The sequence below is a fragment of the Mya arenaria genome, chromosome 14 (assembly GCF_026914265.1).
Source record: "Mya arenaria isolate MELC-2E11 chromosome 14, ASM2691426v1".
Taxonomy (NCBI): domain Eukaryota; kingdom Metazoa; phylum Mollusca; class Bivalvia; order Myida; family Myidae; genus Mya; species Mya arenaria.
Genome location: NC_069135.1, coordinates 9,295,126 through 9,317,643, shown reverse-complemented (window position 1 = coordinate 9,317,643; position 22,518 = coordinate 9,295,126). Strand labels below are relative to the sequence as shown.

Here is a 22,518-nt window from a genome sequence, read left to right as displayed (position 1 = left end):
CGCGCGTCAAAAAGTTGCACCCCTATGTCCACGCCCTCTCTAACGGCAATTTCTGGACCCGCACCTTTGTTTGGTTATGCATGCATCGACAATATATATATTCCATATAGTTGATTTCTTGAAGGCAATGATTATGGCATAATAAATGGCCGTGTATTAAGTGATAAAGATGTTGGGAAATAAGCTTGCAAACAAAACGATTACACAATATCTCGGGCACATGGCATTAAGCTGTTTAGATATTTTACAAATGGCAATCATAGCTAATTGTGTTCTGATGTAGATTGTCCAGTTGTTGTTGTCTTTAATGCACCACTATAGAGACACCTTTTAATCCTCCAACACAATAAAGATAGGGCAAAAAGATCGCGATGGGGATAAAAATAATGCTTAAAACAAAATATTATGTAGACCACAAAAATAACGTTTTTTTTTTTTTAAATAAACGACTGTGATAGTGCGGATGACCAGTTTATTATTGACACTGGAGAAACGATTCACCAATACAATACAGCAATTTCGAGCCAAACATGTGTACATGCATATTAAAATAAATCTTAAATCTTAAAAGTACAATATTTATAATGTGCAATAGAATTAATTTACCATATATTAACATGAAATAATAAAAGTAAAGATTATATAATAGAAATTGTTGATAAATTCACTTGTGTCCATTTTTCAACATATGGTTGTGATGTCTTGGTTACCTGCCACCTATTAAAAAATACACATGCGTTTTGGAGTTATTAATTGGAGTCATAAAGAGCACGCCTTATTTTATGTTATATGGTGATCTTTGTCGCTAGCCATTGGCGATTGTAATTAAGAATCATATGGTTGGATGTTGGAATATTTTAGTCTCATCAAATGAAAACAATCTATCAAGAACGATAGGTAAGATTATACTTTCTCATTTAAATGGCACGGTACCCATTTGAAGTGGATGTATCATGTTGTAAAAATAATTTATGAATGTGGAATGAGTTGTGTAGGAAATAATACATTTTTCAATGGATCAAACCAATTGTTATTAAAAAGAATCAAACAAATTTTCTGACACATATATACAAAGTTCAACTTCCGATGTAAATTCGTTTTATTAATGTTTTAATTAAATAATGTTTAATGATGTTTTTGGATATTTTGACAATGGTCCTGGTTTCTGTTTGCAATGTTTTAAATAATTCAGAATGTGTAAGAAGTATTCCCCTATTGAAAAGGGGCAGTGGCTTAACAATGAACGATATGATAGAAAATGGGTTTTTTAGTCCACCAAACGATATTGGTGACGAATATCTCTATCTTTTCAAATGCGCTCACCTTGTTAACGCAAGGAAACGACTGCTCAATAAATGAAACCATGATAACTGTAATGCATTTCTGTAAAAAAGTTGATGATTGAAAAAAGATGAAAAGAAATTGTTTCTTTGAATTCTTTGTATATAGTGTCAGGTTTTAAAAAACCCCAAACGTTTCATGCATTCGAGGAAATAAAGATTATTCGAGGAAATAAAGATTATATATATGACGATACATTTACACAATAAATTATACACAATAACGAAAGAGTATCTAAGTGAAATTGTTAACGTCTATATAGTAAAGGGCATGCAAAGGGATTGGACCACGAGGTTTTAAAACATCCGTTACGGCCCTTTCCTTATGAAGGTTATCAAGGATTGCTAAACAAGAGATATGGGAGACAGAACAAAAGATTGTCCTTTATGAATGTGTTGAAATGATAGAGAGGACTATGAACTCTTTATAAAATGTTCTACATTAGCAATTTTGGAAAATCACAAAGGTTTTGTTAAAAAAATGTTGTATTATAATCAAACTGTTCAACAACATAAAAATCGTATTATCTTTTCTAGGGTGCCCTCCACCGCTTATTAGAACCGAGCCCCGGAACTGGCATAAACATCTATTTTCGGGAGAAATACTCATTATATTTCGTGAAAAAATCGTTACAACTGAAAGTGTATTTTTATAATTTAAATTATTTCTATATCTTGAGATTTCGAAGTCATTGTTTGTAATAACGGAATTAGTAAATATATTTAAAGATATTTCATTATAATGGAATTATATTCTTTTCATTTTTCGCTGTCACAAGATACTTTTTTTTGCTATAACGAAATATGATTTCGTTATAACGGAATTCGTTTTCCGTTACCTTGAGATGACAATATTTCGTATCAACGAAATGAAAATTAAGTTTTTCGACCGAAAATAAATGTGAGTGATTTTGTGACTTCAGGGGCTTCGTAAATGTTATTCGGAAAAAAGCGATCATTAGCTCTGACTTTGTTTCAGTCTGTTTCAATATGTCATGCATTCAATTTTGGTCACAATATGTGTTACGTACACTATGTATAACTAAACAAAGACGTGAATTAATTAAAAGGTATTTTACAAATTCAATCTAAAAGCAATATTGTAAAGAAAAGCCTGCGGCCCATAAAACACCGTAAAAAATAAACTGACATCAAATAAGTGATTTGTTTCATAATATAATTAAAATAACAATTATATCTATCTTTGTTTCATTATTTCAGTGACGAAAAAGCTACACATGTGTTATGTAATTTGATTACACTTGGCAAATTAAAGATACATAATGCGCGGACGTCATATGTGAAATAAGTTACCTCGGATACATTCGTATCATTTCAATGATTTAAACGCACAATGAGCCAGCATTGGAATATCCTATCAACTAGCATACAACCCCTGGGTTCACATTACATTAACCTACACCAATAGATAGTTCAATCGTTCAGGATTGGAGTTCACAAATTGTTAGAAGTCGCATCCATTCGTTTTTAAACATCCTTTGAAGAATGTTTAAACGTAAACGGGATGTATGTCGTTTAAAACATCTCACAAAATCAAGAAAATTAATGGTGGTAAAACGTAATCGAAAAGCTGAGTTTTCATGTGCATATAAACACATGTATTGATGTTCAAAACGGCTTAGCAAAACGGACAACAGTGAATTAACCAATTGTACGTTAACATCACCAGATCTGGGATATAAGGCAACATTCATACTTTCGTAGTTAGTATGTATCAGAAATTTAAGAATGCAACGGGCATTAAAACATATGCTTATTTCAAATAAACTTTTCGGGAATACTAGTAGAAAATTGCCTGTAAAGTGCAACATCAGTTCGGAATATCTATAAATAATAAAAACAAACGAGAGCTATCACATAAGTGAGGAAACCCCCAACTAGGGCTGGACACAGACATGATTAAATGTCGTGTTTTGAGATATAATCAAGCCAACTCGAATGCGATATTGTTGAATGTGTGCCTATCATGATTGGTCAAACTGTCTATGCCTCTTTTGAAGCAGAATGATAAGATTTGCCCATTGTCATCTTCATCACCGTGAATCTTCATGCCTCCAGCATTAATCATGGACAGAACAAACAGGCGGGGCTCATTTGAGTCCCTGTACACCACATTTGATACCATTCGCTGCATGCACACCACCGCACCACTATCCCCGGGGACGGCAAAAGGCTGCTGATCAGCTCGCCCTTGCTCACAGTCGACAATGACTAAGTACTGTTCTGATGCGTTGGGGCCGCTCAGACACAGGTCTGTTGACACTACGATTCCAGAGGTCATCCCAGAACCAGAGCCGTATTTAAACACTTGCTTCCCGCGCAGGGAAACATGTGGACCGTCGTAAAACGTCGACCTGCAATTGATACCGTCTTCATCGCGGAGGTGGCGAGTGCAGTCCTGTTGAAGATCATCCTCTATCTTCACTGCTGCGAAGTCAATCAATGGTAAGTTCTCCACGCTTCCACTTGTGACCGTCAAGTCAGAGACCCACGTTCCTAACACTCTCAACCTACCCTTGATGTCCGGAATCCAAACCCTCCGCTCTGGGTCATCACTGTCCACCACGTGTGCACATGACAAGGCATACAATTTACTATCACTGCTCATCACGAAACATCCGAGGGTCCCCTGGTTGCGCCACTCATTCTTTGGAAATATCGCTCGGCCGTGCTCGTATTGGATCCTCACGTAAGGCGTGAATGTTTGGGAGACCACCTGCATGGTCCACCGGACGTGCGGACCACAGCCGCGCATTACAAATCTTATCTCCTCAACTGCTTTCCTATAGTAATCAGATGAGTTTAGAATGTTCGATACGCTCCAAGGGTCGACATCCATCGGCTCCTGTTTTCCCTGTACTGGTTTGCCTGATCCCTCAGGTTGTCCAAGCGCCCCAGGTGGTTGACCATGCGCCCCAGGTGGTTGACCATGTGCCTCAGGCGGTTGACCATGTGCCCCAGGTGGTTGGCCTTCCCTCTGCAGCTGCTCACTCTTGATGTTGATAACAAAATCGTTGTAGATAGTTCCAATTGAGTAAACCGATTTCAGTCTACAAAACAATAGTATGTCATTAAAACGAGGGCTTATCAGTTATGCCAGTTATATGTTTTTTGCATTTTCTAAAACTTATATACATTAAGAATTTCAGTAAAAAAATCAAACGCAAAAATATAATCAAACATGTATTTAATGTGTGTGTGGGTGTATGCATGTGCGTGTGTGTGCGCGAGCGCGTGTGCGTGTTTTGTTTTTGTGTTATGTGACGATGGGCTGTTTATGCTTAAGTCAGTTCCTAATTTAAGTCTTTTTCCTAAACTTTGCATATGATATAATAACTGTATAATACTCGTATATGAAATATTTAATTTTTAAATAGTTTTATCAAAAATGCATACTTGTATATAAAAATACTTTTCTTTTAATTTGCCTATGACTATTCTAGGAAATTGACTCAAGTAAAGAAATGACATAAGATGTTTTTATGAATACAGCTCTTGTTCTGTTCTGCTTATATCCCCAACGACAACTTTTTAACGATTAAAAATACAAACAAACACAATTTTAAGACTACTTTCTTCTTTTTGATTGCTTTCTCAATCTTCGTAAATAAAAGCAAACTGTGTTTCATCATCTTTGAATCTTTAGAAAGCCTGCAGTATACCTTAGCAACTCCGCGCGAATTTGTTCGGGCACTTCCGGGCATTTCTCGAGCTGGGCTTCGAACTTCTCTGTGATTGTCTGCTCCATACAGACCTCGATCTCAAACATCATCTTCTCCATGGAAATGATGAAGCGTTGCGCAGCCCGGCACGACTGTTCCACGTCGTGAATCACTTTGGAGATGTCACCCAGAACCTTCCAAACCAGCCACTTGTAAGACACAGGCTTCAGGTAATGTTTCACAGTGCCTTTTCGCTTCTTAGCTCTACGTTCTTTCAACTGTGAAAAGTCACGGCTTTGACATTGTTGAATGGCGTGCTTGATGAATTCGTAACACTTGTTCGAAATTGAGCCAGCAACTCTCGTTTCAATCTGGTTCTCCGTCATTAAGGTGTCAACTATTTTATAAACAGATGGAAATTTCTGTGCTAGGTAACTTCTGATAAGAGTACATTTAAACAGTTTCGCAAGATTCGACTTGTTTTGTTCGTCGGGATTTTCGACTTCAGTTTCCAATGTTTGCTTTGTTTCGTCACCAGCACCAAAGGCATCATACAGAAAGCTTGTTATCAAGTTGTTGAGTTCAACTTTCTTGGCAAATTCTTCAATGGTTTCTGGATTAGGCTGCCTCCTGTCACAATTAACAAATCTACCCAGGTAATCGTATATCTGGCGAAAACCACCTATCAGCTGCCTTTCAAGATGGTCAGAAATTCGTGAGGCAAGTTCAATGCCTACTCCAAAGGTAAGGTAATGGTCAGTATTCCAACCTTGGTCTCTAAGGTGTTCATATGCCATTTGCATGATACGTATTCCTTCGTGGGAGGAAGGCGATTGGTCGATGCTTATGGCAATAAAAGTAGACGCGAGAAATGTGTCTTTACCACGAACCTCCGACAGGACAACGTCAAGGTTCTGAATGTAAAATATACGAGTATCTATTGAATATAGCTGATAGTTAAGAACTAAACAAGAAACGCCACAATGCAACGAAACCAGGTTTTTAATGATTGACAGAAGAACTACAGCCTGTGTCTGTTTTTCTATTTTTAGTAACAGTGACCTTGACCCTAGGTACCCCAAATGCAATCCATTGAAAGGTATCCATAAACTCTTCCTTTATACCAAGTTGGGTCAGGATATGTCAACCCTAACTTATGTTATTCAGTTTCAACCATTTTTCCATTTTTAGTAACAGTCACTTTGACCTTGAATCTAGGGACCCCAAACGTAATCCCATGAAAGGTATCCATAAACTCTTCCTTTATACCCGGTTTGGTCAAGATATGTAGACCCTGTCTAAAATTATCCAGTTTCAACTGTTTTTCTATTTTTAGTAACAGTGACCTTGACCTTGAATCTAGGGACCCCAAAACGCAATCCCATAAAAATAACCATAGACTCTTACTACATTGTATAGACCAAGTTTGGTCAAGATATGTTATCCCTAACTAAAGTTATTCAGTTTCAACGGTTTTTCTATTTTAAGTAACAGTGACCTTGACCTTGACCCTAGGGACCCAAATGCAATCCCATGAAAGGTACCCATAAACTCTTTCTATAGACCAAGTGTGGTCAAGATATGTCAACCCTTACTAAAGTTATTGAGTTTCATAGGTGAGTTTGACGCCGCCCGGCCGGCCGCCCGAACAACGACGTTCGCCATTCTAATAACCAGGTTTCACTATGTGAAAACCTGGTTAAAAATAGTAAACTTGTCATCTCTAGGAGTGCCCTGCATATACAAATATGATCTCATCGCAATTAAATCAATATTAACGATCTTGTTTATTTCTTTAGCATTTTTCAGAAAACTTGGCAGTACATTTTTGCAAAGAAATGACCAAGAATGCTTTGATAAGTAGACAGAAAAGATACAAGAATGTGAACTGTTTTTTTTTTTTAAGAATAAACCTTTTTCACAAGAATGATTTTGGAATCCAATTTTGTCAATACAAAATAAAATAAAAAGTATTTTACAATTGGGGGAAACATACATGATAAAGTATTGGGAATAGGGCCGGAATTCCTCGGGAAAACTGTAACCAATCACAATATGTTTCTTATAATGTGTTAGCCACATATCTATATAGTTATGTTTTCATTATCTGGGTGTATCAAACTATTAGTTTAAAAGTGCATGTGAAATAAAGAACTTCGACCTCCGAATCCATTCTGGTCTCATTATCGAACAGCTAGTAACACCATTTATCTTCATGTACCTTAATAACATTATCGGCGGTATCACCTCTCACACAGCAGATCTGGACCCTGACCCCCGGGGCGCCAATAGCGGCCCAAGATTCATTCTCGAGGGGGCTGGGGTCCACCAGGTAGTCTTCATATTGCAGACTTTCTGTACCGGTTACAGTGACCTCCAGTGTCATCCTAAATAGTGTGTACAGTGTCTCCATCTGAGACAACATGACCTTGTCGTGGAAGGCATCAGGAAACGCCCCTGTAACATAATTGAATAGTTTTGATATACTATTAAACACATCTCATGCTTACATATTTGTAAATTAATTAAATGAATTTTATATGATATATATATTTTTACTTTTCGTTTCGGCGAATTAAAGCTATCACTACATGTAACAGCAATCAAGTATTCTAGGAAAAATTGTGACTATGATTTAAACCACGAAACTCATACCGACAACCCGTCGGAACCCCGGGTACAGGCTTGTGAAGCGCTTCTGGAAATAGTGCACCCGGGGGTAGACTCGGTAAGTTGGAATTACGTGCCGCATCCTCCCTTATCATTCGGTACGTGTATATCAAACCTAAAATGCACGTTGTAAATTATAAATTATTTATATATATTTGTATTTGTCACCATTGTGCACTTTATGCCTCATGGGTCTACGACCTTCTGGTTTATTATAAATAAAACTTGAAACTTGAAACTTATATAAACGCTTATTGAAAGACTCAATTATTGGATGTGTTAAGCTGGTTGCCTTGCACATACACTGAACTTTGGGATGTTTGTGATCTGATTAATTCTGATTGTTCTCTATTGCTTTTTACCTTCAAGATCATAAACTGACAGAATATCAGTCGATGATAAATATTGGATATATAATAGAAATAAGGGATTTTAAAAACAAATATTACAACTGAATATTAATTTACATCACTTCAATAGAGAATCATTTATTATTTTGCAAATTTGATATGAACAGAAGCTTGTATAGACGATCCAGCTTTCTATAAACTATGTATACATGTACAATGTGCATTTTCATTTTGACCATGTTCAGTGAAGTCATCTTGGTTAAGTAATTTCAGGTATGTTAATTATTTTTTATTATGTACAATGATACCACTTATATTTTTTTTTAATTTACGTACGTTTGTGGTATATTTGTTAACAAAGACTTGAAAGTATGATGCAGATCCCAACAGCTGCACCTGGCTTACTTCAAATAGTTGCCTGTTGCATCTGCTGAGTAAAATCAATCTTGATCCTGAAAATAAAAAATACAGTTTTCAATATATATACCTGGATTATATTTCTTGATATGCAGCCCATAACGTGTTGAGCAGCCCATAAACAAAGTTGTATAGATAATGAGTAAATGTTATTGAGAATAATAACTCAATCATTAAAATTCTCATGGTGATCAAATGCTTGTTTGACAGTATCAGTTATTTCATGTTTTCTGAGAAATGGCTTTATATTCTTTTACGTTTCCTATTTGAATATTTCGTTCAATAAACAGTTATTACCATGCAATGAATTGCAATGAAATAATACTGTTTACTGTTTAGCAGGTTATAGCTGCTTTCGATAACCATATCCTGACTCGACGTACCATGACATGTGGCGTTTCTAGTTTGTTGCATATATATACACGACAATAATTTAAAATACGATGAAGTGTAACTTTTTCCTGAATAATGATACATCACAAAACCCCGATTGATTTTCAACAAACATATGCCGGTATGGTTCTTTGAGTGTTATTTTATTTTCATTTTTTTAAATTCCGACGGTCACTGCCCTAAATTGATATAGAGGGATCAGGGTATTTAGATAGAAAGAGCTAATGATAACCTTTAAAATGATACCTGCAGAACCCCTGTGCCTAAATGGTTTTCGAGATATCCAATAGTTATTTTCCTTAAATATATGCACAGTATATGTTAAATGGCACCAACCACAAAGAGAAAAGTACACACGACGTTCATCATAATTGTATAAAAACGTCATTTTACTACGTGCTCCTGTTTATTTTAGTGACGTAAACAAGCATGACCTTATTCTGTAGTATGTACACAGAGTGAATATTACTTAAGATTAATGATAACTAAATACCACTCTTAAGACATTAAAAGCTTAATTGTTTTGCCTATATTCATATTGGGCTCGTGGGTGGAAATTAAAACCTAGATTTTCTCTTTCGTCTAGCTTTCTAAGTTCGCAATCAGCTGTCTAGATAATAATTAAATAACAAAAGTTGTTATATCTTTATATATTCTGCAAACTGAAATTTAGATTTTTTTCTTTCGTTTAGCTTTCTTAGATCTGCACTCTATAATTACCAAATCCGTGTTCTTCTTTTTTTCCTCTTTTTTCATACAAAAAACATCTCTCTTAATTAACGGATGGTATTCATATATCTAGTCTGTGTATGCATGTAATATATACAGTTCACTCATGTATGGATATAAATATGTCCGTCAATGCATTTGTAACATATAAATATATCTTTGATGTTCCAGTGCTGTGTTAATGAGTGTATTCATGTATCTGTTTTCTATGTTTCGCTGAAATCGTTTATTTTTTTGCACATGTCATACTCAAATATGGAGGAAATAAAATAAATCTATCTACCTGTCTTCAGAATAGTGTACTTTCGATTTGGAAATTGTTCAACAATTAAAAAGGACAATGTTTCAAGTTCAGAATTAATAGCTAGCAGCAGTGGCAGAAAATAAAAGCAAAAGTGTACCTTCTTAAGTAGGAGTTTGTGTAGAGTTGTAATCCTTAGTTTAAATTTACCAAAATAAAATATGACTTGAAATCTACCATTGGTTTTCCAACAATGTTAAAATCAGCAACCTATAAATAGAACTGGGTAATTAAGGTTATATACCACTAATAATTAATTTGTTAATAATGCGGTGAAAATGTTAAAAAAAAGAGAAGAATAAAGATCAAGTAGATCAAGCACTTTTAGCCGCAAACCATCCAGCCTCAAGCTTCTTTTAAGCTTAATATCGTAATCGTACATCCGCCTCTTTAATAGCCGCTCGTGAGTGTTATTATGTTATGTTTGACAGTCCGAAAGTTTACTTTTATTTTAAAACATTTGATGTAGAATGTTTCATGATGCATTCGAATATTGTTCAAGGTTAAAATTGATACAAGGCAGAGGTGAACTAGTTTGCACTCCAAAGGGATGGACGACGCAAATACATTTTCCCCAAAACATGAAAATATGAAAAAGTGACATGAACATTGTTGTTCGGTAAAGTTTCCTGACATATAAATGGAGTAATCAGGAAAAGGGTGTAAACATATTTTTGGACCAGAAAAGCAGTTTGCTTTTCACTATATAAACAATTAATAGTTTATACACTCTGAGCATTTGCCTACGATTTTCGATAAAGATATCATCCAGAGGAAAATCATATGTGCTGTTTGCAGATTTTAAGTTACAATCTTACTTGTGTGATGTAAATACCATAAAATTTTGGAAAGCCCTTACGTGGTTAAGACTTTCATCACATAGACTAGAAATCGAGGCCGGTAGATGGCATAAACCTGAATCTATACCTGTTAGTGAACGAAAATGTCAAATTTGTAATATTCTCAAAGATGAGTTTCATTTCTTGTTAGAATGTGCATTGTATAATGATTTAAGAAACCAATACATCAGTAAATATTATTGGAAAAGACCAAATGTACTGAAATTTGTTGAACTTATTGCCAGTGATAGGAAAGCTACATGTAGAAAATTATCGATGTATGTACATTAAATTAAGAAATACGTTTGTTTATATTTAACGTATGTAATAAGTTTATATCTATATAAAACAACCACTGTCTCCTCACTGTAATAATATTATAGTATTATATATATATTATAGTTTGAATTATACAATAATATAGTGTTAGTTATTGTAAAAAAAATTGTATCTATGAAATTGTATTTGACCACTGATCTATGAATTGTCATGATATGTGTATATATGCATAATTCTTGTATGCTCATGGGACTATGGCCTTTATACATTTGAAATAAACTATGAAACTATCAATTGCTTAACATATCGCTAAGGAACCGAGTAAACTAAATATTTTTCTCTTAGCCTGCGCCATGTTTTGTAAAAAATGAAATGAAAATAACAATCTTACAGCGATAATCCTTTTTGAAGCGAGATGTTTTGGTTCCTGCAATAACCACGTGGTATGACCACACTGAGACCATGCCCCAATAACATAGAAATACTGAAGTCAAAGCTCAATCTCAGGCTCAGAAACACATTTTACCACATACCATCAAATGTTACATCGTGTATGTTTTACAACTTTTCAAAGCGCGTTTTCTCTTGGCATGTGTTTTTTAAAAACTTTGGCCAAGCTTTCAAAGAAAAAAGTCTACAGCATAATTATAATATAATTGGGTACAACTCAATGCTTTTAAACAATGACTAAAGTATATGTTTTACTCTAGATCGAATAACTTGTCTTCGAAATATTGACAAAAGGTTTTATTCAACACATTCTATGAAAGAAATAATAAAAAAAATAACAAAAACAGACAGGAAATTTGAATCATACTTTGATTTATGTGGTAAAATAAGTTAAGACTGAGATTTGATTTGAGTAGTTTAATGATATTAGGACCAGAAGGTTATAGGATTTGAAGCTGAATGGTTTGTGGCTAAAATGCTGGATCTACTTGATTTCTATTCTGTTTGTGGACATTTTCACCTCATTATTGACAAATGAAAATTTAAACCCATTTATGATGTTTTGAGGTTGTGAAACCTAGAAATCGATGTTATTTTCGCGTGCAAATCGGCCGATTTACTGTAAACTATTAGTAGTATATAACCTTAGTGAACCAGTTCTATTTATAGGTTAACATTGTTGGGAAAACCAATGGTAGATTTCCTAAACAAGTCGTATTTGATTTTGGTTATTTTGGACTTACTATAAAAACTCTACACATAGCCTCCTTTACAAGGTAACATTTTGCTTTTATTTTCTGCAACTGCTACAAGCTATTAATTCTGAACTTGGAGCATTGTCCTTTTTAATCGTTGAACAATTTCTAAATCGAAAGTACACTTTGAAACAGGTAGAAAATCGAAACAACAAGTACAAATTACAACTTTGCCAAATTCTTGCAATACAGTGAAACTATGTTATCATTAATCTTAATACTAACTCTATGTACATACTACAGAAGAAAGTAAGAATTTTTACGTCACTATAACAAACAGGAGCATGATGTTCTACAATAAAATGAATTAAATTAAATTTTTTTAATATGTACACGATGGACGTCATATATATTTTTCTCTTCGTGGTTGGTGCCATTTATCATATACTGTACATATAATTAAGGAAAATAACTATTGAATATCTCGAAAACCATTTAGGTACAGAGGTTCTGTAGGTATCATTTCAAACGTTATCATTAGCTCTTTCTATCTTTCAAAAAAAACTGAACCCTCTATATTAATCTCAGGCAGTCACAAACTTTAACACTCAAATAAGCATATCATATGCTTGTTGAAAATCAATCGGGTTCTTGTGATGTATCTTTATTCATGAAAACGTTACACTTTCATCGTATTTTAAAGTATTGTTGTATACATGCAACAAACTAGAAACGCCAGACATCATGGTACGTCGAGTCAGGACATGGTTACAGTATCGAAAGCAGCCATAACCTGCTAAACAGTATTATTTCATTGCAATAGAAAGCATGGGAATTAAGTACTATATATTGAAGGAATTTTTCAAATATATAAAGCTCAGTAGCCAAAAGTTTAAGCATAAACCCCGTTTAATGGCACAGGGTTAACGCCATTGAAAACGGAACAAACAAGCAAAAAATCACAAACAAAAACATGGAACAACTGCACAAATCTCCACAAACAAAACAGTGCATACATACTATATAAAACTAGTAATGTGTATCAATGATTGTTAGGAACCGCCTTGGAAGGATCAGTAAAATGTAAAATTACTGGGGGTTTAAATAGTGCACAACCTAACTCTTATCCAAACAATCCCGAATAAAGCAATAAAGTAAATGGTTGAACTTTATCAAATTTCAAGGTGTTTCTAAAACATATGGGTGTTTTCAAAAAAAAATGCAGCCAAAGTGTGACATAGGGGGTCAAATTTCAAACATGTTTTATACATGTTAACTATAACATTTTGCGGTCACCGGACTTCAAATTTTATGAAATTTGAATTGGTTAATGGACAAAACACAGGACTATGGTATAAAATTCACATTTTAATCAATATTTCATTACATTTTTTCAATTAATATGGCAGATTTTAACTTAATAATAAACATCATCAGTCTTAAGAATCATTGGTTATTGTTCTGTACCCAATGATGGACATATAGATACACTTTTGTGATGTATCATTAATGTAATAACTTGAGAAAAAAAAATCTCAAGAATTTTTCTCAAATTTGAATCCTAAATATTCATATAATACATCAAAATGTTTTTGTTGTTGACAAATTAAGTATCTTACAGTGACAAAAATGTATTAACTTACTATTTAGGGTATTCTTAAGACATATTTCAAAATTCATATAAGTATGTTAAGTATTTAGTATGTTATGCATGTTTTAAAAATTTATATATTTCCTAGAAATTGTTACACTTGTGACAACAATATTGCTTCATTATACCAAGCATATGTATGTAATGATTACTGATTAAAATGCATTATAACACATACCTATTTAACTTTAAACTAACAAAAATTACAAAACCATATGTCTAACATTAAAGCGTTCAACATATGACAGTCCTTTTTACATGTAGATAAGGAGAAAATGACTACATCATATGTTGAACGCTTTAATGTTAGACATATGCTTTTGTAATTTTTGTGCTAGCCCATGCATGAGATTCTTTTGGTAAAGTTTTTTCTTGCACGTTCTGCTTGTTTTCTGGTTGTCTGCCCTTTCACAGCTGATTTTGACCTTGGTAACTTAACTGATGACATACTTGCATTATCAGCAGCTTCTGTTTTAAGAGCAGCAGCCTTTCTGTGCTTTTTCTGCCTTAATCTGGCTTTGGCTTTTATTTCTGCATCATATTTAGAGTTGTTTTTTCTCAGTTCTTTAACCTTCTGTCTATATAATTCATTCTCGGCCTTCTTCTTTTGTTTCAACTTTTTCTTAAGTTTGGGATCTGATTTTAGTTTCTCCCTGTACCTTTTTACCCGTTCTTTTGAGCTTGAAGAGGGCTTGCTTTCACTATCCCTATCCTTATTCTTAAAGTGTTTCCCTTTAAAAGGGAGTTTGGCCACCAGTCGCATGTTTAATTGTTATTCTTTACTGTTTACCTGTGTAAATCAAAAGTATTATTCATAAAAGTCAAAAGATGATTATTATGTCACAAGTGTAACGTTTCATGGCATGTTGCAAAACTTAAATAATTATATTCTATAATCATATTTATTTCATATTTTCTTTATTTCTGAGCATGTAAATTATCAATCATTAAATTTAGTTTTAAAAAAACTTGACTAAATAGTTTTAAAAAGAAAATGTTCTCTTCTGCATTTCTACAAAAACAAATTGTCATGTATTTTAAAAGGTACTCACTCAAAACTTGGCTATGCTATACTTTAAAATATATTTTAATGTTCCTGCATGTTAACTTAACACAACAAAGAGTAATGGAGTTATGGATGTCTAAAAATATGCCACATGCTCAAAATGCGTTATACTTGTGACATCACTTATGATCAGGTAGTGAAGTCATTCACTTTTCCACTTGATCATTTTTTCTATACATGTTGTTTTTGGACTTCCTGGAAGTGAAAAAAGGAAAAAAATGCATTGTTACACATGAATGGGAAAAATGATGATGTTTAAAACACATACTGTTACACTTGTGACATTCCTATGTTATGTTAGTTAGTCTAGACTAGATACAAATTCTCTTTGTTTCGAGTTAATATGCTAGTTGTTTTACAAAGCCAACAGATTGTTATTCATCAGAAAAATAGTCTCTTTATATAGTGCCTTATAACTTTTCAAGGCAGCTCCAGTACTTTGAGAACTCTGAAATTCTGAATGATTGAAAATTCAACAGGTGTGAATTAAAACATGCTAGTTATGAATTTAACTAGTAAGAATTATAAGTGAAAGTATAAAACTGTTTGAAGTGGTTATAGCAAATTTTCAGTTACATTGAGTCGTTTTTCAATACAAAAAAAGTTTAAACTTTAATTAACAAATTACACAAAGGGTAATTTAAAAATGTCACACAAAAAGCGTTACACTTGTGACATTTTTGACGACATATTTCACTGTAACTTTTTAACAGATAATGCTACATCTCTAAAATTTGGCACAATTATAGGCAGACAAGCACTCCACATAATCATGAGTACACACTATCTGCATATATATTTGCTATATATCTCATTAAAACATTGATTAAAGGAAAGGCTGCATTTTTTTTTTAAAACACCCTTATGCCTTTTGAGTTTTTGTCATAATGTCGTTGAAAATAGGATTTTTTTTAGAATTTTCTATTCAGAATTATTTTCCTAAAGAAAAGGCCTGACAGGAATTTTTATATTTATTATTTGGTGTCGGGGCATAAATCCCGTGACTGACAAATACACTATATAAATAGGTAGGTGTGTTTATCAAGGATTGTTAGGTACCGCCTTGGAAAGGTCAGTGAAATGTTAATTTACTGGGAGGTTAAACCACTAAGCGTAAAAGCTAAATCTTACCAAAGTATGCAAAAACATAAAAGAATATGAAGTCATTTCTCAGAAAACATTGAAGAACTGATAAAGTCAAACTAAAAATTGATCACAGTTTCAACCATAAATCAACCACCATGAGAACTTTCCCAATTATATTTTTTAATAATTAAGTTATTACCCTCAATTACTTTTACTCATTATCCATACAACTGTGTTTATGGGCTGCTTATCACGTTATATAATCCTTGAATTTTAGCTTTGGTAATATGTTGAAATATCGTCGAAAAATCATGGTTAATACATGTATTATGACCCATGATTTGATAAGCATCATATGTATTAAAATTGTATTTTTGATTTTCAGGGTCAAGTCTTAGTTTACTCAGTTGATGCCACAGGCAACTATTTGAAGTAAGCCAGTTGCAGCTGTTGGGATCTGCATCATACTTTCAAGTCTTTGATAACAAATATACCGCATACGTGCGATTAAACCCACATGGTGAATATAAATTTAAAAATCAAAAAGTGATATCATTGTAAATAATAAAAACAATTAACATGCCTGAAATAATAATGTAACTTAACCACGATAAGTTCACTTAACATGGTCAAATGAAAATGCACTTTGTCCATACATAGCTTATAAAAGGTGGCTCGTCTGTACAAGCTACTGGTGAGAAATCGTTCATTTCAAATTTGCAAAATAATGATTGATTCTCTATTGATGTGATGTACTATGACTTCAAACATGTTTAAAATTCATTAATATTAAGTTGTAATATTTATTTTCAAAATCCATTATTTCTATCATATATCCAATATTTGTCGTCGACGGATATTCTGTTTTTATGATCTTGCTGGTAACAATTAATAGAGAACAATCAAGATTAAGACAAATAAGGAGATCACCAACATCCCAAAGTCCAGTGTATATGCAAGGCAACCAGCCTAACACATCCAATAATTGAGTCTTTCAATAATCATTTATAATTTACAACGTGCATTTTAGGTTTGATATACACGTACCGAATGATCAGCGAGGATGCGGCACGTGATTCCAACTTACCGAGTCTACCCCCGGGTGCACTATTTCCAGAAGCGCTTCACTGACCTGTACCCCAGGTTCCGACGGGTTGTCGGTATGAGTTTCGTGATTCTAATCATAGTCACAATTTTCCTAGAATACTTGATTGCTGTTACCTTTAATGATGGCTTATATATTAGCCGAAACAAAAAGTACAATATATATATATATATATATATATATATATAATATATATATATATATATATATATATATATATATATATATATATATATATATATATATATATATTGTACTTTAAATTCATTTGACTTAACTTACAAACATGTTATCATGAAATGTGTTTATGTAAATATTCAATTATAGGTGCGTTTCCTGATGCCTTCCACCACAATGTCATGTTGTCTCAGATAAAGACACTGAACACACTATTTGAGATGCCCCTGGAGGTCACTGTGACCGGTGTAGAAAGTCTGCAATATGAAGACTACCTGGTGGACCCCAGCCCCCTCGAGAATGAGACGTTGGCCGTTAATGATGCCCCGGGGGTCAGAGTCCAGATCTGCTGTGTTAGAGGGGATACCGCCGATAATGTTATTAAGGTACATGAGGATAAATGGTGTTACTAGCTGTTAGATAATCAGACCAGAATGGATTCTGAGTTGAAGTTTTTTTATTTCACATTCACACTTTATGATAGTTTAATACATCCAGATAATGAAAACATTTTCGTTAAGGAGTATGGCTATCAATTTCAAATCATACAAAATATATTGCGATTGGTTACAGTTTTCCCGAGAAACTCCAGTCCTATTCCAAATACTTAACATATATTTTTCCCCAAAATGCCTGTTTATTTTTTACTGACAAAATTTGATCTCAAAACTATTTGTGTAAAAAAGGGGTGGGGGATTGGTGTATTCCAAAAGAAAACAAAAACATTATCACGTTCTGTTATTTTTTCTGTCTATTCTTTAAAGCATTCTTGCTATTTTCTATGCATAAACGTTCATATCAATTTTCTGAAATGACGCATATTTCCCAATCGCAAAGGTCATTGCCCATTTCCCAGAATGATGAAGGAAAAACAACGTGGTTCTTATAGATTTAGTTGATATAACATGTATATATGCCCAGCACTTATTTAGATGACAAGTTTACTTTTTTTAATTTCTAAACTATATCAGCCGTATTTAATCAAACAGATTAAGTTCAAGAATGAAGTTCGAGCCGTTATAAAATACCATACATACTCCTATATTTTCCATTCAGAACCTAGACGTTGTCCTGTCGGAGGTCCGAGGTAAAGAAAAACATCCTGGGGTTACTTTCATTGTCATCAGTATCAACCAATCGCCTCCCACACACGAAGGAAAACGTATCATGCATATGGCATACGAACACCTCAGAGACCAAGGTTGGAATACTGCCCATTACCTTACTTTTGGAGTAGGCATTGAACTTGCCTCACGAATTTCTGACCATCTTGAAAGGCAGCTGATAGGTGGTTTTCGACTGATATACGATTACCTGGGTAGATTCGTTAACTGTGACAGGCGACAGCCTATTCCAGAAACCTTTGAAGAATTTGCAAAGAAAGTTGACCTGAACAACTCGATAACAAGCTTTCTGTGTGATGCCTTTGGTGCTGGTGACGAAACAAAACAAGAAATGGAAACTGAAGTCGAAAATCCCGACGATCAAAACAAGTCGAATCTTGCGAAACTATTTAAATGTACCCTTATCAGAAGTTACCTATCACAGAAATTTCCACGGGTTTATAAAATAGTGGACGCCTTAATGGCGGAGAACCAGTTTGAAACGAGATTTGCTGTTTCGATATCAAACAAGAGTTACGAGTTCATCAAGCACGCCATTCAACATTGCCATGGACGTGACATTTCACAGTTAGAAGAAAGAAGAGTTAAGAAACGAAAAGGCACTGTAAAACATTACCTGAAGCCTGTGTCTTACAAGTGGCTGGTTTGGAAGGTTCTGGGTGACATCTCCAAAGTGATTCACGACGTGGAACAGTCGTGCCGGGCTGCGCAACGCTTCATCATTTCCATGGAGAAGATGATATTCGAGATTGAGGGCTGTATGGAGCAGACAATCACAGAGAAGTTCGAAGCCCAGCTCGAGAAATGCCCGGAGGTGCCCCCACACATTCGCGAGGAATTGCTAAGGTATATCTTTCTTAGAATTTCAAGCTGATGAAACACATGTTGCTTTTTTACGAAGATTAAATTTCCTTATAAAGCAATCCAAAAGGAAGAAATTAGTCTTACAAATTGTGTTTTTTTCTGAATCGTTTTAAAATTGTTGTTTATGCCAGGACTTAAAAACTTTACAAGACCTCATTTCTATGACATGCGTTTTTTTTTGTAGACTGAAATCGGTTTACTCAATTGGAACTATCTACAACGATTTTGTTATCAACATCAAGAGTGAGCAGCTGCAGAGGGAAGGTCAACCACCTGAGGCACATGGTCAACCACCTGAGGCACATGGTCAATCACCTGGGGCCCATGGTCAACCACCTGGGACCCATGGTCAACCACCTGGGGCGCATGGTCAATCACCTGGGACGCATGGTCAACCACCTGGGACGCATGGACAAACTGAGGAACCAGGTGTGCCAGTACAGGGAAAACAGGAGCCGATGGATGTCGACCCTTGGAGCGTATCGAACATTCTACACTCATCCGATTACTACAGGAAAACAGTTGAGGAGATAACATCTTTAATGCGCGGTTGTAGTCCGCGCGTCCCGTGGACCATACAGGTGGTCTCCCAGTCATTCACAAATTATGTGGAGTTCCTATACGAGCAAGGCCGATCGATATTTCCAAAGAATGAGTGGCGCTACCAGGGGACCCTCGGATGTTTCGTCCTGGGCAGTGACCATAAACTGTATGCATTGACATGTGCTCATGTGGTTAACAGTGATGACCCGGGGCGGAGGGTTTGGATTCCAGACAACAACAATAGCTTGAAAGTGTTAGGGACGTGGGTCTCTGACTTGACGGTCTCAAGTGGAAGCGTCGAGAACTTACCATTGATTGACATCGCAGCCGTAAGGGTGGAGGATGACTTACAACAGGACTGCAATCCCCACCTCCTCGATGAAGATGGCATAAATTGCAGGTCAAAGTTTTACGACGGTCCACATGTTTCCCTGCGCGGGAAGCAAGTGTTTAAGTACAGCTCTGGTTCTGACCTCACCTCTGGAATCGTCGTGTCAACTGACCTGTGTCTGAGCGGCCCCAACGCATCAAACCAGTACTTAGTCATTGTCGACTGTGAGCAAGGGCGAGCTGGTCAGCAGCCCTTTGCCGTCCCCGGGGATAGTGGTGCGGTGGTGTGCATGCAGCGAATGGTATCAAATGTGGTGTACAGGGACACAAATGAGCCCCGCCTGTTTGCCCTGTCGATGATTAATGCGGGAGACATGAAGATTCACGGTGATGAAGATGACAACGGGCAAATCTTATCATTCTGCTTGAAAAGAGGCATAAACAGTTTGACCAATCGCGATAGACACACATTCAACAATATCGCATTCAAGTTTGCTTGATAATGTTTCAAAACACGACTTTTAACCATTTCTGTGCCAAGCACTAGTTGGCGTTTTCATCCCTTCAATATGTGATAGCTCTTGTTTATTTTTATTATATATAAATATTCCGAACTGATGTTGCACTTTACAGGAATTATTCATATCCCAATAAGTTTACTTGATTAAGCATATGTCTTAGTATCCGTTGCATTCCTCTATATCCTAACTATTTAAGTGCGAAACGGTCTATTTACGGCTGTCCGTGATGCTTTGAACATAAATACATGTGTTTTAAATGTACATGAAAAGTCAGCTTTTCGATCACATTATATCGTCATTGCTCGATCCTTTGAGATGTTTTATATTTTGCGTACACACAGTAAACGTACATAGATTTCCCAAAGGATGTTTTAAATAAGTATGGATGCGTCTTCTAACAATTTGTGAACTCCAATTTTGAACGATTGATTGGTGTAGGATTATATAATTTGAACCCATGAAAATAATAGTGTAAAAGGTGTCAAAGTACATACTAGTAGCTTTTTTCGTCGATGAAATAATGAAATACAAAGACAAAGTATAATTGTAATTATATTTTTATTAGAAAATATTTGATGTTATGGTATTTCTATATTGTTTTATGGGCCGAAGGCCTTTCTTTACAAATATTGTTGTTAAATTGAATTTGTTGAATACCTTTTTAATAAGCTCGCTTTTTTGTTTAGCTAAATATATTGTATTTAACACATATGATGCACCAGATTTCAACATTAAATTACAATTACGCCATTATATTTATACTCGTATATGACATATTGAAACAGATTAAAACATATTAAAACAAAATCAGAGCTTATAATCGGCTTTTTCCGAATAACATTTGATATAGACACAAACACACACATTTATTTTCGGTAGAAATACGTAAAGCCTTGGTGCAACTTAGGATTAAATCATTAGAGAACAAAAATAAAGGTGAGTTTATAACTATGATAGAGTCTCATATAATATCCGATATATTCCCGAGGTCCACACGATGTTTTATTAAAAAAGAAATATATGGGAAATAGCAACAAAATTCCAAACTGATTAAATGACTTACTATATGCTAATGAGGCAGATACGTGGGCGGAGCATAGCATCAATGTTGTTGAGTGAAAAATCGCAGATAGGTGCTCGTTTATGTGTTTGCATTATGCACTTTTTGTGTACAGTATATCGAAATAAAGTGCGGCAAATTATTAGAAGTGTTAAAACTAAGATACTTGAAGCTGGAACCCTTCATCAAATGTTGATATTTGCTCAAATATCGTCTTTGAATACCACATTGATTGACATTATCACGTGATGTTATAAATGTATTGTGGGGAATACGTTTCTAATGTTGTTAGAACTTGTGTCAAACCCTTTTGCTTTTTGTATACTCTATATCATTGTTGTAAATACCGATCAGGTTGAAAGAAAAAAGGCAATTAAATATGTTTAAATCATGTAATTAATGTATGATCAAAATATCTTACATAAAAATGCAAATCATAAGTATATGAATCAACATAGAATTTAAGGTGTTCAGAATGACACGTGATATGCAAATTTCGTAATGACGTTGTGTGCGCTGAATTTAGATTAAACTGTCGGTTTTGTTGCATTTTGTAACTGCATTTTTTATCATTCTGAGGATTAAAAGGTTAAAAATGTTAAGAGAAGCTGTTTGGATATACTTACAAAAAATAAGTTTATATCACATAATGGGACTTTATTTTTATTTAGTTATAACGAAATATTGTTTTGTCACCTCAAGGTAACGGGAAAAGTATTTTGTTATAACGGAGATAATTAATAGCAGTAAGAGTAGGTTATTATTTATTTTGAATTCAATAAATGTTCATTGCATGACGATATATTTACACAATATATGGTACACAATAAAGAAACTGAAGCCGT

General features: G+C 34.6%; 2 protein-coding genes across 6 annotated transcripts; one reads left to right on the top strand and one right to left on the bottom strand.

Moving 5' to 3' along the window:
- Positions 1-458: 458 nt before the first annotated feature.
- On the bottom strand, positions 459-10,085 carry LOC128218346 (uncharacterized). Of its 2 annotated transcripts, none has more exons than XM_052925995.1 (6): positions 9,984-10,085; positions 8,380-8,495; positions 7,679-7,808; positions 7,245-7,480; positions 5,024-5,937; positions 459-4,411 (listed from the first exon to the last, which is right to left on the bottom strand). In XM_052925995.1, the coding sequence occupies exons 3-6, from the start codon at positions 7,773-7,775 to the stop codon at positions 3,286-3,288; spliced, it is 2,373 nt and encodes a 790-aa protein (XP_052781955.1). In that variant the 5' UTR covers positions 7,776-7,808; positions 8,380-8,495; positions 9,984-10,085; the 3' UTR covers positions 459-3,285. The 2 variants fall into 2 exon arrangements, with proteins under 2 accessions (XP_052781955.1, XP_052781956.1); XM_052925996.1 differs by having other exon boundaries at positions 8,449-8,495; positions 9,984-10,073.
- A 2,034-nt stretch (positions 10,086-12,119) lies between these two features.
- Positions 12,120-22,518, top strand: LOC128216531 (uncharacterized). Of its 4 annotated transcripts, none has more exons than XM_052923120.1 (6): positions 12,120-12,227; positions 16,335-16,381; positions 16,980-17,109; positions 17,382-17,617; positions 18,288-19,201; positions 19,404-22,518. In XM_052923120.1, exons 3-6 carry the CDS (start codon positions 17,013-17,015, stop codon positions 20,590-20,592), a joined length of 2,436 nt encoding a protein of 811 aa, XP_052779080.1. In that variant the 5' UTR covers positions 12,120-12,227; positions 16,335-16,381; positions 16,980-17,012; the 3' UTR covers positions 20,593-22,518. The 4 variants fall into 4 exon arrangements, with proteins under 4 accessions (XP_052779080.1, XP_052779079.1, XP_052779081.1 ...); XM_052923119.1 differs by having other exon boundaries at positions 16,335-16,469; XM_052923121.1 differs by lacking the exon at positions 12,120-12,227 and adding an exon at positions 12,340-12,455 and having other exon boundaries at positions 16,335-16,469.

What these genes read in the sequence shown, in the direction of transcription:
- LOC128216531 (XM_052923120.1), top strand. Translation starts at nt 17,013, where the DNA reads ATGCGGCACGTGATTCCAACTTACCGAGTCTACCCCCGGGTGCACTAT. An exon ending in CAGGTTCCGACGGGTTGTCG is followed by an intron (nt 17,110 to 17,381) that starts GTATGAGTTTCG and finishes ATTCAATTATAG; the next exon opens with GTGCGTTTCCTGATGCCTTC. An exon ending in ATTCGCGAGGAATTGCTAAG is followed by an intron (nt 19,202 to 19,403) that starts GTATATCTTTCT and finishes TTTTTTTTGTAG; the next exon opens with ACTGAAATCGGTTTACTCAA.
- LOC128218346 (XM_052925995.1), bottom strand. Translation starts at nt 7,775, where the DNA reads ATGCGGCACGTAATTCCAACTTACCGAGTCTACCCCCGGGTGCACTAT. An exon ending in CCGCCGATAATGTTATTAAG is followed by an intron (nt 5,938 to 7,244) that starts GTACATGAAGAT and finishes TTTTACATTCAG; the next exon opens with AACCTTGACGTTGTCCTGTC. An exon ending in ATTCGCGCGGAGTTGCTAAG is followed by an intron (nt 4,412 to 5,023) that starts GTATACTGCAGG and finishes ATTGTTTTGTAG; the next exon opens with ACTGAAATCGGTTTACTCAA.